This window comes from Argopecten irradians, chromosome 15 (genome assembly GCF_041381155.1).
Source record: "Argopecten irradians isolate NY chromosome 15, Ai_NY, whole genome shotgun sequence".
Taxonomy (NCBI): Eukaryota; Metazoa; Mollusca; class Bivalvia; order Pectinida; family Pectinidae; genus Argopecten; species Argopecten irradians.
The window spans coordinates 24,296,781-24,312,090 of record NC_091148.1 but is presented as its reverse complement, the minus strand read 5'-3'; the positions used below and the strand labels follow the sequence as shown (position 1 = coordinate 24,312,090).

Below are 15,310 nucleotides of genomic sequence, written 5' to 3'. Positions count from 1 at the left end.
TTGGTAAAAAATCTGAAATCAAACTTGAACAATGCTGGCGAATGATAACAATTAACAAACAATCGTCGCCTTTAAAAAATGGCCTAGGCTACATATTTGTTTATGTATTTCTTTCCGTAATCTGCAAATATACTGTATAAGGAACCAGCAGAATAATACTGAATAATTCATAAATCAACAATAATTTTGGCATTCCTATGTGCAGAGTAGGCCTACAAAAATATATGTAACCTCTATACAACACCAATTTAATTTGAAGTACTCGTATTTAAAAAAAATGCATTTAATTTAATTTGAAGTATTAAAACGATTTTAGTTAATTTTACGAAATTAGCAAGTTATATATATTTTCACGGTAATAAAATGGCATAATAAGTTGAAGAGAATGTGTTTAAATTTTGAAGCTAGGGGAGAGCCGCCATATTGCACCATAACAAAATTAACTGACCCCCTATAAAGTGTTAGGGGGTCACCACGTGACGGCTCTCTGCCAATCATTTGAGGACATTTCTGTCCGAGGTGCGATAAAAGATGTTAGCATGTAATTATATACATCTGTACAATGTTTGTGTATACTTGTTCTTTGTGACCTTCAGAACATTTGTCATACAAGATGTTAGCATGTAATTACATACAATGTTTGTGTATACTTGTTTCTTCAGGAAAAGTCCAAACCACAGACTCCTAAGGCTGGGTCTGTCAGTAAGCTGGCAGAGTTTGAGAGGCGAACATCCGTGTCAACTCCATCGTCCAGCTCCACCTCCGCCTCTCCTGTGAAGAAGACAGAGGAAGGGAAGGACGAGCCGGTGTTGATGTGGGTCGATAAGTACAAGCCAGTCGGTCTGAAGCAGTTGATTGGACAACAAGGTGATAAGAGCAATGCAAAGAAGCTTCTCCATTGGCTGACAAACTGGCACAAAAACGACGCCGCAGGGGTTAAACCACAAGGTATGTTAATGATGAGCGGCGGGAATATTTTTTATTTTTTATTTCTCTGAAAACCAATGCGGCAGATAACATTTTATTTTTTTCTCACTTGAAGGACATGAAAAATCAATGAAAACACGTAGAAAATGTAAATTCTTACTCAGTCTTTAAGAAGAACAGCTTTTAAATATCTCAATCGTCATTATATCCAAAGAAAACCAGTTGAAAATACACATAATCCTGGGAGGAAACATTCCGTTTTGAGCAAATGCTGACATCGGCAGCCATTTTTTTACCGGAAATGAAAGATGCATACTAAAATTGGAGCCAATTTCCGGGTGCGTTTTCGAATGGAAATTTCGGGCGAGTTCGAATGGAAATTTGGGGTGCATTCGATGCGACGGTCTCGATTTTAATTTTTAGTTATGGCGCATAAAAAACGTTGGTGCGGGGGGTAAATGTCGATGGGCGGGGCCTGAAAAACTTAAGAATTAATTTTGTTTGGCCGAAAGGAAATTAGTATGTCACATGTTAGAATACTGATCATAACCTCAGCAGAAGATCGGGCACTATCCCGTTACAAGACAATACTATGAGGGCCATAATGGATTATAAGTTTTTCTGAAGGAATTAAAATGGATCTAATGATTAAGGTACGTTAAAGTTGACGTCTGTGAAGTAAAAGAATTTTAGTGTTACCCTAGTTCTTTGATGGCAGCCAACAACTAAAAAGTGAATTATCTTGCACCAGAGAGTAACAAAATAAACAAAATACATTGATTTAACATTTGAAATGCATAAACCAGAAGTTTGAAGCCCATATTAAATGGAGAATTAACTTTTGTGATTATATGAGGCCTATGTTATGACTTTACAGGGAGGTTCTTTGGGAAGGACGATGGTGCTGGGTTGAAGGCGGCCCTACTGCCGGCCCTACTGTCTGGTCCTCCTGGTATAGGGAAGACAACTACAGCTACGCTAGTGTGTAAGGTTAGTCCATGTTTGTCTCCAATCATACAAATTGATATCATCCCTTATTTGGTTATTTTTTACCATGTGTATTTCATTTTGCTTCTTACAAAACTTTAAAAGACTGTTCAGCGGGCCATGGTAGCAGATTGGTTAAGATGTTCCAACATATACATTACCACAAGCTCTCTACCTCTGGGTCCAGTTGTAATCCCAAATGGGTCAGTTGCCAGGTACTGACTTCTGTTTAGTGGTCTTTCTCTGAGTGTTCTGGCTGTATTCCACCCATAAACCTAGCATGTCTGTAAATGACCCTGGACATTACTACAGGACATTCATCAAATCAAACCTATCAAAGCGTCTGTTTAAGTTATGCATACAACGTGATAATGCTAAATTATTATTAGGATTTGAATAGAATCAAAAAATAAATTCTGAGGTAGTTTGATAAGTAAAACATCCATGAAGAGTTTAGAGATTGCAACCCCTTATACAAAATTTCAAACTGCTTGAACGATATTTACTTCACGCACACTTTTATCACATTAGTCTAAAAGCCCTGAAATGTTTGGTAAATAACATCAAAATAAATGATATAAAAATGCAAACAATTATTATTATGTTTGATTTTAATATTGCAGGAAGCTGGTTTTTCTTTTGTGGAGTTAAATGCATCAGACACTCGCTCAAAGAAAAGTCTACAACACGAGGTAGCTCTGGCTTTGGGCAACGAGACACTTATAGATTACATGGGTATGTCACATCTTGTCTGTTTGGGCAACGAGACACTTATAGATTACATGGGTATGTCACATCTTGTCTGTTTGGGCAACGAGACACTTATAGATTACATGGGTATGTCACATCTTGTCTGTTTGGGCAACGAGACACTTATAGATTACATGGGTATGTCACATCTTCTTGTCTGTTTGGACAACGAGACACTTATATATTACATGGGTATGTCACATCTTCTTGTCTGTTTGGGCAACAAGACACTTATAGATTACATGGGTATGTCACATCTTCTTGTCTGTTTGGGCAACGAGACACTTATATATTACATGGGTATGTCACATCTTCTTGTTTGTTTGGGCAACGAGACACTTTATAGATTACATGGGTATGTCACATCTTCTTGTCTGTTTGGGCAACGAGACACTTATAGATTACATGGGTATGTCACATCTTCTTGTCTGTTTGGGCAACGAGACACTTATAGATTACATGGGTATGTCACACATCTTCTTGTCTGTTTGGGCAACAAGACACTTATAGATTACATGGGTATGTCACATCTTCTTGTCTGTTTGGGCAACAAGACACTTATAGATTACATGGGTATTTCACATCTTCTTGTCTGTTTGGACAACGAGACACTTATAGATTACATGAGTATGTCACATCTTCTTGTTTGTTTGGGCAACGAGACACTTATAGATTACATGGGTATGTCACATCTTCTTGTTTGTTTGGACAACGAGACACTTATAGATTACATGAGTATGTCACATCTTCTTGTTTGTTTGGGCAACGAGACACTTATAGATTACATGGGTATGTCACATCTTCTTGTTTGTTTGGGCAACGAGACATTTATCGATTACATGGGTATGTCACATATTGTCTGTTGGGCAATGAGACACTTATAGATTACATGGGTATGTCACATCTTCTTGTTTGTTTGGGCAACGAGACACTTATAGATTACATGGGTATGTCACATCTTGTCTGTTTGGGCAACGAGACACTTATAGATTACATGGGTATGTCACATCTTGTCTGTTTGGGCAACGAGACACTTATAGATTACATGGGTATGTCACATCTTCTTGTCTGTTTGGGCAACGAGACACTTATACGTAGATTACATGGGTATGTCACATCTTCTTGTCTGTTTGGGCAACGAGACACGTATAGATTACATGGATATGTCACATCTTCTTGTCGGTTTGATTTCACTTCTGATGAGGACTGCCTTTTTTTTGATGGTGCCTTAATATGGGGAGTGAACATGGAAGTATGTGAATAAATGATACAAGCATGCTTTTCATTGAAGTTAGTAAGGATATACTGCAAAGCATTGTATTTTCGTTGAGAGACGCAAATTTTTGTGTAATTTCACATGAGAGCTTGATGGCGAATTAAAATGTTATGCAAGTAATTGTATATAAATGCACTATTGTTAGTGACAGCTCTTGAACCAGTATTTGTGTATTCGCCAATATTTTGTAAGTATTGAAGATGCAAAATAATATATATGTGAAAATGAAGAAGTGAACAGTAGTTAATCAGATTATCATAATATAAGAAAACAACACATATCTACATCGTCTGTTGAAAAACCGATATGTTCTTTAATGAGTATGAAATTTTGTTTATAATTAGGACCTAGCCGACCAAAATCACATGGACAGAAACATTGCTTATTGATGGACGAGGTAGATGGAATGGCTGGGAATGAAGATCGTGGTGGTCTGCAGGTATATGATAAAATGGCTAAACAGGATTCACTAGCTGTTATTTCTATCAAGTACATGTGTCAGTCACTGTACTTCTAGTGAGTCGGTTGCCCTTTCTGGTCATAAGTGGGTGTTTTATCTTGTGAAGCATCTGTGTTTCATAAAATCCCAAAGATGAGGGCAAATCTATCTTCAACTTTCTAGCTTTAAAGATATTAATTGTGGTGACTTGCGAGTCTTAAAATCATTATAACAGTCGTATAAAATCAATATGTTATATTATATGAATGTTACAGACAATTCCACATTTATGGATATTGCTTATTTTGATTTGAGACCTTATTACTGATGTATTTACTGTTTAATAGGAACTTGTGAGCCTTATCAAAGGAACTAAAATCCCCATCATCTGCATGTGTAACGACAGAAACCATCAAAAGATGAGGACGTTGTCCAACTACTGCTTCGACCTGCGATTCCAGAGGCCAAGGGTAGAACAGATCAAGGTAAGTGTTGGTGTAGATATGAAACGTTTAAATCATTGTAACAGTTATAGATATATATAATCATTATGTTATGTCATGTGAATGTCATGGTTGACAGAGATGTCGCATCCAAGCTGAATTTTGCCAGTTTTAACTTGAAAGTTTTGCTTATTCATTGAAACCTGCCTTTACGTCCACCTCTCTATAAAGACCACCTGCTTAGTAAAACCACTTTCTCAGAGTCACAAATGGTCAATATCACCACAATATGATCTGTGTATAGATAGCTTGGTATAATAAACATATTTTCTTGGTCTCTAGAGTGGCCATTTAACACTGTTTTTAATCTGTTGCTATAAATATTGCTTTATGGTAACCATAATCTTAGTGCCCTGACTATGTTATATAAATTTTATTAAGCTTAGATAATTTAAAAATTTTATAAAGTCATCAAACCATAAATAAAAGAATCTTCCTTTTCTAGGCGGCTATGATGTCGATAGCGTTCAAAGAAGGATTGAAGATTCCACCTCCTGCTTTCAATGAAATAATTCTGGCAGCTAACCACGATGTCCGTCAGGTCATACACAACATGTCAATGTGGACAGCCGCAGACAAATCACTGACATACGAGCAGGCTAAGGCAGACTCAAATCGGGCTAGGAAGGACATGAAAATGGTGCGTAGGGAACTTACAGCCAATAGGATTATCAGAAAATGTCATTGAACATTCTTACATTGGAATGTGTAGACCATTGTATCAAACATTTTACGATGTAAACTTTGTATAGTTACCTAGTTATGTGTATAGTTACCTAGTTATGTTGTATAGTTACCTAGTTAGCTGTATAGTTACCTAGTTAGTTGTATAGTTACCTAGTTAGCTGTATAGTTACCTAGTTAGTTGTATAGTTACCTAGTTAGTTGTATAGTTACCTAGTTAGCTGTATAGTTACCTAGTTAGCTGTATAGTTACCTAGTTAGTTGTATAGTTACCTAGTTAGCTGTATAGTTACCTAGTTAGTTGTATAGTTACCTAGTTAGCTGTATAGTTACCTAGTTAGCTGTATAGTTACCTAGTTAGTTGTATAGTTACCTAGTTAGCTGTATAGTTACCTAGTTAGCTGTATAGTTACCTAGTTACTTGTATAGTTACCTATTTATGTGTATAGTTACCTAGTTATGTGTATAGTTTCCTATTTAGTTGTATAGTTACCTAGTTAGCTGTATAGTTACCTAGTTAGCTGTGATAGTTACCTAGTTAACTGTATAGTTACCTAGTTACCGGTATAGTTACCTAGTTAGCTGTATAGTTACTGGTATAGTTACCTAGTTAACTGTATAGTTACCTAGTTAGCTGTATAGTTACCTAGTTACTTGTATAGTTACCTATTTATGTGTATAGTTACCTAGTTATGTGTATAGTTTCCTATTTAGTTGTATAGTTACCTAGTTAGCTGTATAGTTACCTAGTTAGCTGTATAGTTACCTAGTTAACTGTATAGTTACCTAGTTACCGGTATAGTTACCTAGTTAGCTGTATAGTTACTTGTATAATTACCTATCTTAAAATTTATTGCAAAAAATAACATTAATAGTAAAGATTCAAAAATATAAACAAAAGACAATACATAATGCATATTTTTTCCAACATGATGAGTTGATATTGGTGAAGGAAACTGGTGATTAAACTTACTGCCATTAACGTATGTAAATAATATCATATCGTTTAAAAAGTTATATCAAGGGCCATGTCCTTTGACGAAAACTATCGTAAGGAAATTGTATCGTAAATATAAGGCAAAAAATGCTTTGACCTATTCTTCATGAATACAGTTATCGGACTCCAGTCTATTAGTGTTCAAAACTATAAAAATTAATGTATTTGTGGAATATAAGGCTTTACATGCATATCTAAGGTTTGATGTCCTTTGTGGAAAATTATAAAAATTAATGTATAATATAAGGCATTAAATGTTTATCTAAGGTTTGATGTCTTTGTGGAAAATTATAAAAATTAATGTATAATATAAGGCATTAAATGTTTATCTAAGGTTTGATGTCTTTGTGGAAAATTATAAAAATTAATGTATAATATAAGGCATTAAATGTTTATCTAAGGTTTGATGTTCTTTGTGGAAAATTGTAAAAAATTAATGTCTTTTGTGGAAAATATATGAAAATTAATGTATAATATAAGGCTATTAAATGTTTATCTAGGTTTGATGTTCTTTGTGGAAAATTATAAAAAATTAATGATCATAATATAAGGCTTTAAATGCCTTATCTAAGGTTTGATGTCTTTGTGGAAAACCTATGAAAATTAAGTGTATAATATGTTTAAGGCATATGTTAAACCCTGTTAATATAATAGGTTTGTTTATGTCTTTGTGGAAAATTAAAAATTAATGTAAGATTATACGTTTATGTTAGGTTTATGTCTTTAAAAACGATTGTACCCTAAATCTAATGTATATATAAGCATGTAAATTTATGTGGAAAGGTATGTTTAGCAATTAATGTATTAAATAACTTTTGTTATAGGTATGTCTTTGTGCCATAAACCCTACAATTAATGTAATGTTTATCTTAAGTTACTATATTTAAAAGTTTGTGTTATGTTTGCCATTAAACGTTTTATACCTGTACCTTTGTATAAAAATTAATGTATAATATACCCACAATAAATCTGTTTATCTGTTTGACGGCTCACATATCACTGTATGGAAATCTCGTATACAAGGCCATCATACGCGTATTAATCTGGAAAATTTGGCTTGGAAAATCTACTCCCAAAAATTAATGTATGGCATTAAATGTTAATCAAACCAATGAAAATATAAAAATTAATGTATAAATATAAGGCATTAAACGTTATATGTTAGGTTTGATGTCTTTGTGAAAATATGTAAAATTAATTGTATAATATGCGTTTAAATAATTATTATTGTTTATTAATGTCTTTACTATAAAAAAACGTATTACCCTGTAATATTTATCTAATCAATAATATTAAGGCATAAATGTTTATCTATAGGTTTGATGTCAATACCGTGAAACCTATCGGAAAAATTAGTATTTGTTAAGGTATAGGCAAAAATTATTATCTGGTAACTAATAATAACTTATAAGATTTATAACAACATTAAGGTGCCTGGTAAATGTTTATCCTGGATCAAGGTACTGTATAGTTACATTGTTAGCTGTATAGTTTAAATGATCCTTATTGTATTATAGTTTGATTACTTCAATATCTAAAGTATAAAAATTAAATGTATTCTATAGAGCATTACCGTGTTTATTATAGTTGAATAGTTACAATTTAAACCCGGTAAATGTCTGTCTATAAGTATAGCCTTAAATGTTTATCTAAAATTACCTAGTGAGTTTGTAAAAGTTTATTTATAATATAATATATTAAATGTTATACCCTAGAGTTACCTTTAGATCAAACACGTTAAATACTGTAAATATAAGTTTAATGTTCAATACTAGTTGAATCTTACCTAGTAACTGTAACTCTAGTTGTATTTGTTACCAGGCTATATAGTTTCTAGTGTTATTCCTGAGAATTAATGCGTGGCAGCTTTCCTTAATGGTTTTAAATGTTTATCTTTTCCTACGTGGCTTGTGTAAAATACTACAGAACATTAATGTTTAAATGTTTGATTCTTGTGGTACCTATTATGATAGTAATATAAATCAATTAAGTTTAACTTGGTACTAAATACTTTATTAATTGATGAGATTAGGTATACCCTGGTAAAGTAATGATATCTACCTAGTACCGTTAGTGTATATTAAAATTAATGTATAATCTAGTTTGGCATTCCAATGTTTATCTAGTCTATCTCTAGTTTGATGGAGACCAGCGGAATCAAATGATCGGGTTCTGTTAGTGTTTCCTGGTTTAAATGTTTATCTTATGATGCTTGGAACCCTAGTATAACTGTAAATATCTAATATCATTAAACGTTTTACCTTTGTTTATGTTTTTGATAAAAAAATATTACAAAATGGTAACATTATATTTTCATTAAATGTTTTCTGTTTATGCCACACTCGTGGAAAACAAATCAAGTGATTTTCTGGCTTTTTTATCTAATGATGTCAATATGTATTACCCAATTTAAATTTTTTTAATTGATAAAGTAACCATGTTTAAATACCATTTATCTAATGGTTTGATGTTTTGTATGGAATAATGTATAAATGTTTAATCTATCAAAAGACTTAATACATAATGCATTATTTTTTCCAACTTGATGAGTTGATATTGGTGTAGAAAATTGTGATATTTATACTTCCTGCCAGTTAACGTATGTTATAATTTTATTATCGGTTTATAATATGGGTGATTATTTCCAGGGCATTTGATGTGTATCTAAGGTATTGTCTTTGTGGAAAATTAAATGTTTATCTTAGGTATAAAATTATAAAAATTAATGTATAATATAAGGCATTAAATGTTTATCTAAGGTTTGATGTCTTTGTGGAAAATTATAAAAATTAATGTATAATATAAGGCATTAAATGTTTATCTAAGGTTTGATGTCTTTGTGGAAAATTATAAAAATTAATGTATAATATAAGGCATTAAATGTTTATCTTAAGGTTTGATGTCTTTGTGGAAAATTGTAAAAATTAATGTAAAGGTACATATATTTGCAGTTATTCTATTTTAACGCTTTCCAAACCAAACCTTTTGCACTACTATATGGTTGAACTTATCTGTTAGTGCAGGTAGTACTATAAATGCATAAAGTATTGCCATGTTAACATGTTCATAATCAATTTTGAGAATTTGATTGCACCGAATTAAGTACATTTACTGTATCTCCTGAAAGATTGTTTATAAGCTGGCATAACTCGGGTAACACTGGAGCAACAAATCATAGCCAGGCAGGAATTTGAACATGCACCCTCAGAAGTATTAGTATAGCAGTTGATATTGTGAACCAGCTCATATTCACATAATTTTGTATGTTCCTGTCCAACAACTTTTTCCATGCAGTTTAATGTCACGATATACAGTAAAAACACTTGTACTTGTAAGTTGAATTTTTTTTCAAAGCGATTCTGTTTAGCAATTTTTTGTTTTATAGAAAATAACTTTGTGTATAGTAGGTGACTTGCCATAAACCCTACACATGTGTCAGAGTTTGTTGTTACTATTTCATTGTGTTAGATGCCATTGTTTTATCCTGTACCTTTTGTAGAGGGAATACCGCCAGACATCTGTCCCTCCTGGCTCGGACGGCTCACAGTATCACTGATGGAGATCTCGTAGACAAGGCCATCAGGACGCGGCAGGCTTGGAATCTACTCCCAACTCAGGTACGAAATAAAATAACCCAAACCAATGATATATACTCAATTCTACATCAGGACACGGCAGGCTTTGAATCTACTCCCAACTCAGGTATTATATCTTGGCTAAATCTGGCACCATCAAACTGATAAATGTATACCATATCTTAATATTATAGAACTTGGTGGGTATATGGAGTCTCCGACCAACTCGGATAATTTGTATTTGTTTAAGGGCATAAAACTATCAAACTAATAATAACTTATAAGATTTTGCAACAGAAGGTGCAGGTTCCTCCTGGATCAGGTACTATAGGCTTAACTGTACTACAAAGTAAACCTTGGGGAATATAGACTTCGATGTTACATCAATATCTAAAGTATCCAACTTCAAGAGAGAGTTTAAATCCAGTGATAGTTGAAGTCTGTCGATAATGCAAGCACTAAGTCTTGAAATTGGAGAGGTTATTGAAAAGCTTGATTTAATATTAGTTTTGTATAAAGATTAGCTAGAACCATTGAAATACTTTGAAATAAAGAGGTGTTCAGAAGAATACTATGTAACTAACCTCTAGTTGTATTTGTTACCAGGCTATGTATTCTAGTGTTATTCCTGGAGAATTAATGCGTGGCAGCTTTCCTCAAATGGTATCTTTCCCTACGTGGCTGGGACAGAACTCGTCCCGGGGTAAAACGGAAAGAATTCTTCAGGAAACTCGTACTCACATGAGACTTAGGTAGGTAATGGTAGGGAGATATTACTACCAGTGATTATTAAAACCTATAGATCTAGTTTGGCATTCCAGGCATTCCCTAGTCTATTGCTACTGAAGGAGACCAGCGGAATCAGAGTCGGGTTCTGTTAGTGTTTCAGTTTCGAGATTTGAGAACGAGGCTTATCAATAAATTGATAAAACCTTTTTTTTTTCATTTGCCGATAAAAAAATACACACAAAGATGGTGAACATTAAATTTTCAAGAAGCGCTGTTATGCCACACTCGTACAATGCAAGTGATTTTCAGCTTTTTACGTAAGGATGTCAATATGTGGGAAGCCAATTTTTTTGTTTTCATTGATAGAAGTAACCATGTTTGATTACCATAACATGCACCCTCTAATGGTTTTATAGTTTCAAGGTATGGAATAATGTATCAAAACTATTGAATCAAAATTTCCTCTATGGACAACATAGAATTGTTGATAATTGTAGAAAATTGTAGATTAAAATTTCTTTGATCATCATTCCAGTTTCTTTACTTGATTTCTATAGACCAGGTTGATGCTAATACTTCTACTTATTGTACAGGATATCAGGCGACAAACGTAGTCTCAATATGGATTATCTCCCTTACATGCGACACTCTCTGACGCGTCCCCTGGTGACGCGGGAGAGTGAAGGTGTTCCTGAAGTGATCAATCTAATGGAGAATTACGACATCATTAAAGAAGATTTTGATAACATCCTGGAGGTGTCGAAATGGCCGAACAGTGATGACCCCTTAAAACATCTCTCAACAAAGGTATAGTTATAGTGATCTCCCTTTGATGAAAAGTTGTCCCCCTTTTAGTCTTGCCTTTAATGATATAACCCCTTAAAACATCTTTCAACCAAGGGACAGAAATAGTTATCTCCCTTTGATGAGTAGTTTTCTCCCTTTTTGGTCTTCTGTGGATAATTAAGGAATGACTAATATGTTATTCTTCAGGCAGGTTAGTCCACTTTTGACCAAATTAGTTACATTCAATTGATTTCTAACTTGTCAAAATACCCTTTGCATCATGCATTAGTCAGAATACATGGATAAAGACTTCAGCCTAAAAACAAAAACTTAAGGTATTTGTGTAGGGAGTGGGGGCTTTATGTATTTGGATAAGGGGGTATTAAAAATTCAGAATTACTGTGGATTCTGAGATTTTCTAGTAAAGTTAGCTTTTAGCAGATGAGACCTGGGATATTATGTTTTACAGACATTTCTAGTGTAAAAAAAATAAATTTTTCATATTCCTGTTAACAGACCAAATCAGCCTTCACAAGAACATACAACAAGGAAGTACACATGACACCCTACTCAACTGGAGTTGTCACGAAGAAAAAACGTGGCGGCGGGGGTACGTCCGTGGCCGGGCCAGAGGAGGGAGATGAGGAAGGAATGGGAGACATGTCTGAGGAGAGCGATGATGAGAAAGATGATCCACTGAAAGATACAATGATAAAGGTAAACAATTAATTAGGACCGTCCATCAGTCTGCACCAGTCAGTCCCTAATTTATTTCCAGGAAATTCTGCGAAAACCAATAAGTCTTTGTTTTGTAATTGACAGATCCTCAGCTATCAATCAAACTGCACATGATTTTGTATTGTGTACTAAGATTTTTGCTCTGGCATTTTATAGAAACACATGAGTTTGCGAGCATGAGGCATGGCTATGTTATGGTGATCAGTCAATTGCACCTGGTGATCGCCGATACTGTGTTTATCATGGACCTAGTTTTAAAAGGGTCTTGATGTCACTGCTGCATGGGATCACTTCAGTGGATATCTATAGTATAAATTGTTCTATGAATAAGTAAATGACTTCAGTGTAAAAACAATCATTATAAATCTTTTATAAGGATCAATGCCCTATTGCAGTAATGTCTATTGTCTATGTTATTCTGTCCATTTCATGGATAAATTATTTCTTATGTTTAATTGCAGCAAGCAAAAAAGAAACCAGCTGCCAGCAAAGAGAAAGCAAAGGAAACCACAGCCAAGGGCAAGGGGAAAGGGAAGTCTAGCAAGAAAAAGTCCTAGCAGAATGTGTTCTCTATAGGAATCTATATAAATAATCTGATGGGAAAACAATGGTAAAAGGCCTATATCAGAGAAAGTCTTAGTAGAATTTAATTTTGAAATTCTCTGGTGTTCTGTTGGAGATGACCTGTCGAATCTGGATAGCCAAGTGGGATGGAGTGATACTGACAGGTGCTCTGGTTAAAGAGCTATAAGGTATTATTGAGCTGTAACCTCAATAGTAAATACATGTAAACTGAAAGTTAACCTCATAGTATATACATGTAAACTGAAAGTTAACTTCAATAGTAAATACACGTAAACTGAAAGTTAACTTCAATAGTATATACATGTAAACTGAAAGTTAACTTCAATAGTAAATACACGTAAACTGAAAGTTAACTTCAATAGTATATACATGTAAACTGAAAGTTAACTTCAATAGTAAATACATGTAAACTGAAAGTTAACCTCATAATATATACATGTAAACTGAAAGTTAACTTCAATAGTAAATACATGTAAACTGAAAGTTAACTTCAATAGTAAATACATGTAAACTGAAAGTTAACTTCAATAGTAAATACATGTAAACTGAAAGTTAACTTCAATAGTAAATACATGTAAACTGAAAGTTAACTTCAATACCAGTAAAGTACATGAGTTAAAGTCAGTGAGGAGAATTATGGTCACACATACTGATTGTTAGTTGGTAATTAAATGATGCATTGTTTATAGAATTAGGCTGAACAGTGCCCAGGGACTGAATCAGTTAAAAATGCAAGAAAAGTCACCATTGATAATAATTGATAATTACCCCGGAGTAAGTGTAGAGGCAATACATATCAAATTGTGATAATGGATATTCTCCGCCTGTATTGGGATCATGGCAATTATGCTGGTATAATTTTCTGAACTAAGAAATGTTTGTGCAGATCACATGCCCAGCTCTTATCACATTATTATAGATAATTGACAAGGATTAATCTGCCTTGCTGCCTCGAACTGCATCTAAATTTGTGTATACCATGATTGAATGGATTACGTGTTTGAAAAATTGTGGTAGTCTATCATCTTTTCAAAAAAAAAAAATTTTGTATGTTTTGCATGTGTATCAGAATATTGATAGCTAAGGTTAAAGTGAACAGTCGGGCAAGGATGGCTAAAGTCCGTAAAAATGGTGTGAATGTATCCAGTATAATTTCTTATGAAATAGAAAAATAAAATCCCTCGTGAAGATCTGTCTGCGTACAAAGAAATTAGTTTAAAGTATAGGAATTCTAAAACGTCCTCCCAGCTCACTATGTCCGTGGTTACATTTCCACGCAGCCTCGCTTTCAATGCTTTCAACTTTTCTTTATTTCAATGGTCAGAACTGGGAAACATCAGCAGAACTTGACCGTCGTATTAATATGTGAGAACTTTAGGAAGGCCTATGAACGCATTTAGACTGGTTTTCTTTGCCTGACTATTCACTTTAAGTGAATGAATAGGTGTTGAATCTGAAGTATAGATGTATACTTCTCATAGTAGTGCTATATTTGAGAGAGTGACTGCTGTTCCTGTGCAATAGATGAAAATGTATTGAATAATGTAGGTGAAATTCCTTATTTTCAGTTTTTAGAGCATTCATTTACTTCACAATTAAAATCGTCAAAATCTCATTGAATGTCATGGTAAACATGTCTTTATTTTGATATGACTAGTTTAAAAAACATAACATATATTGTCAATTTACATCACAAATAAACTTGATATCATCTGAAAGTATGATAAGAACTTGGCGGAGTAAAATTTTTACAATGAAATGAGTGAAGGTTAAAGGATTTAATGTCAGCAGTATTTTGGTGTGTGTGCCCTATACACACGTGATAACTCCTGTTGTGATTGTAGTGTATCTCTACAAAGCCTTGTTGACTTTAATACAGGCCTCATGGGCCCTTTCAATGTGTGAGTGCTTAGAATGTTTTATAAATCAATAAATTATAGAAAACTGTTAAGACTTGTTGTGTTATTAGCATTCTGTGAAATTTTCAGTATACTTTTCCAATACCGTATTGGCTGTAATTAGCGCCCCTCCTCCTGTAATCTCCCCTTCCTTTTTCTGGAGAAAGGCTGAAGTTGTATAAACGCCCCCATCTCGTGGATTTAACCATGTTTTACAACATATGATGCCTCTAACATCCGCATTGTATTCCACATTACATGAACTTGTGAGGCTTTTACATGGAATCATGACATGTGTCAGAAAGGTTAAAAGGCATATCCAAGTTTACTGTAACAGATTAATGTACCATGAATAAAGAAAAAATTAAAATATGGCTGACTATTTTCGTCCACAACTTACATAAAGCTTCTACCATTTGTAACAGTTATTTAATTA

The 15,310-nt window shown here is 33.7% G+C and overlaps 1 protein-coding gene across 1 annotated transcript in view; it reads left to right on the top strand.

The window, feature by feature from the left end:
* LOC138308697 (replication factor C subunit 1-like) overlaps window positions 1-14,927 on the top strand; it is a 40,595-nt gene extending 25,668 nt beyond the window's left edge. Inside the window, exons 13-23 of the mRNA XM_069249727.1 lie at window positions 663-948; window positions 1,805-1,917; window positions 2,538-2,649; window positions 4,285-4,379; window positions 4,727-4,864; window positions 5,328-5,522; window positions 9,971-10,180; window positions 10,745-10,890; window positions 11,461-11,674; window positions 12,170-12,370; window positions 12,853-14,927. Coding sequence (XP_069105828.1) covers window positions 663-948; window positions 1,805-1,917; window positions 2,538-2,649; window positions 4,285-4,379; window positions 4,727-4,864; window positions 5,328-5,522; window positions 9,971-10,180; window positions 10,745-10,890; window positions 11,461-11,674; window positions 12,170-12,370; window positions 12,853-12,948 — 1,806 coding nt within the window. The 3' untranslated portion in view covers window positions 12,949-14,927. The remainder of the gene's footprint in view (window positions 1-662; window positions 949-1,804; window positions 1,918-2,537; window positions 2,650-4,284; window positions 4,380-4,726; window positions 4,865-5,327; window positions 5,523-9,970; window positions 10,181-10,744; window positions 10,891-11,460; window positions 11,675-12,169; window positions 12,371-12,852) is intronic.
* Window positions 14,928-15,310: the final 383 nt, after the last annotated feature.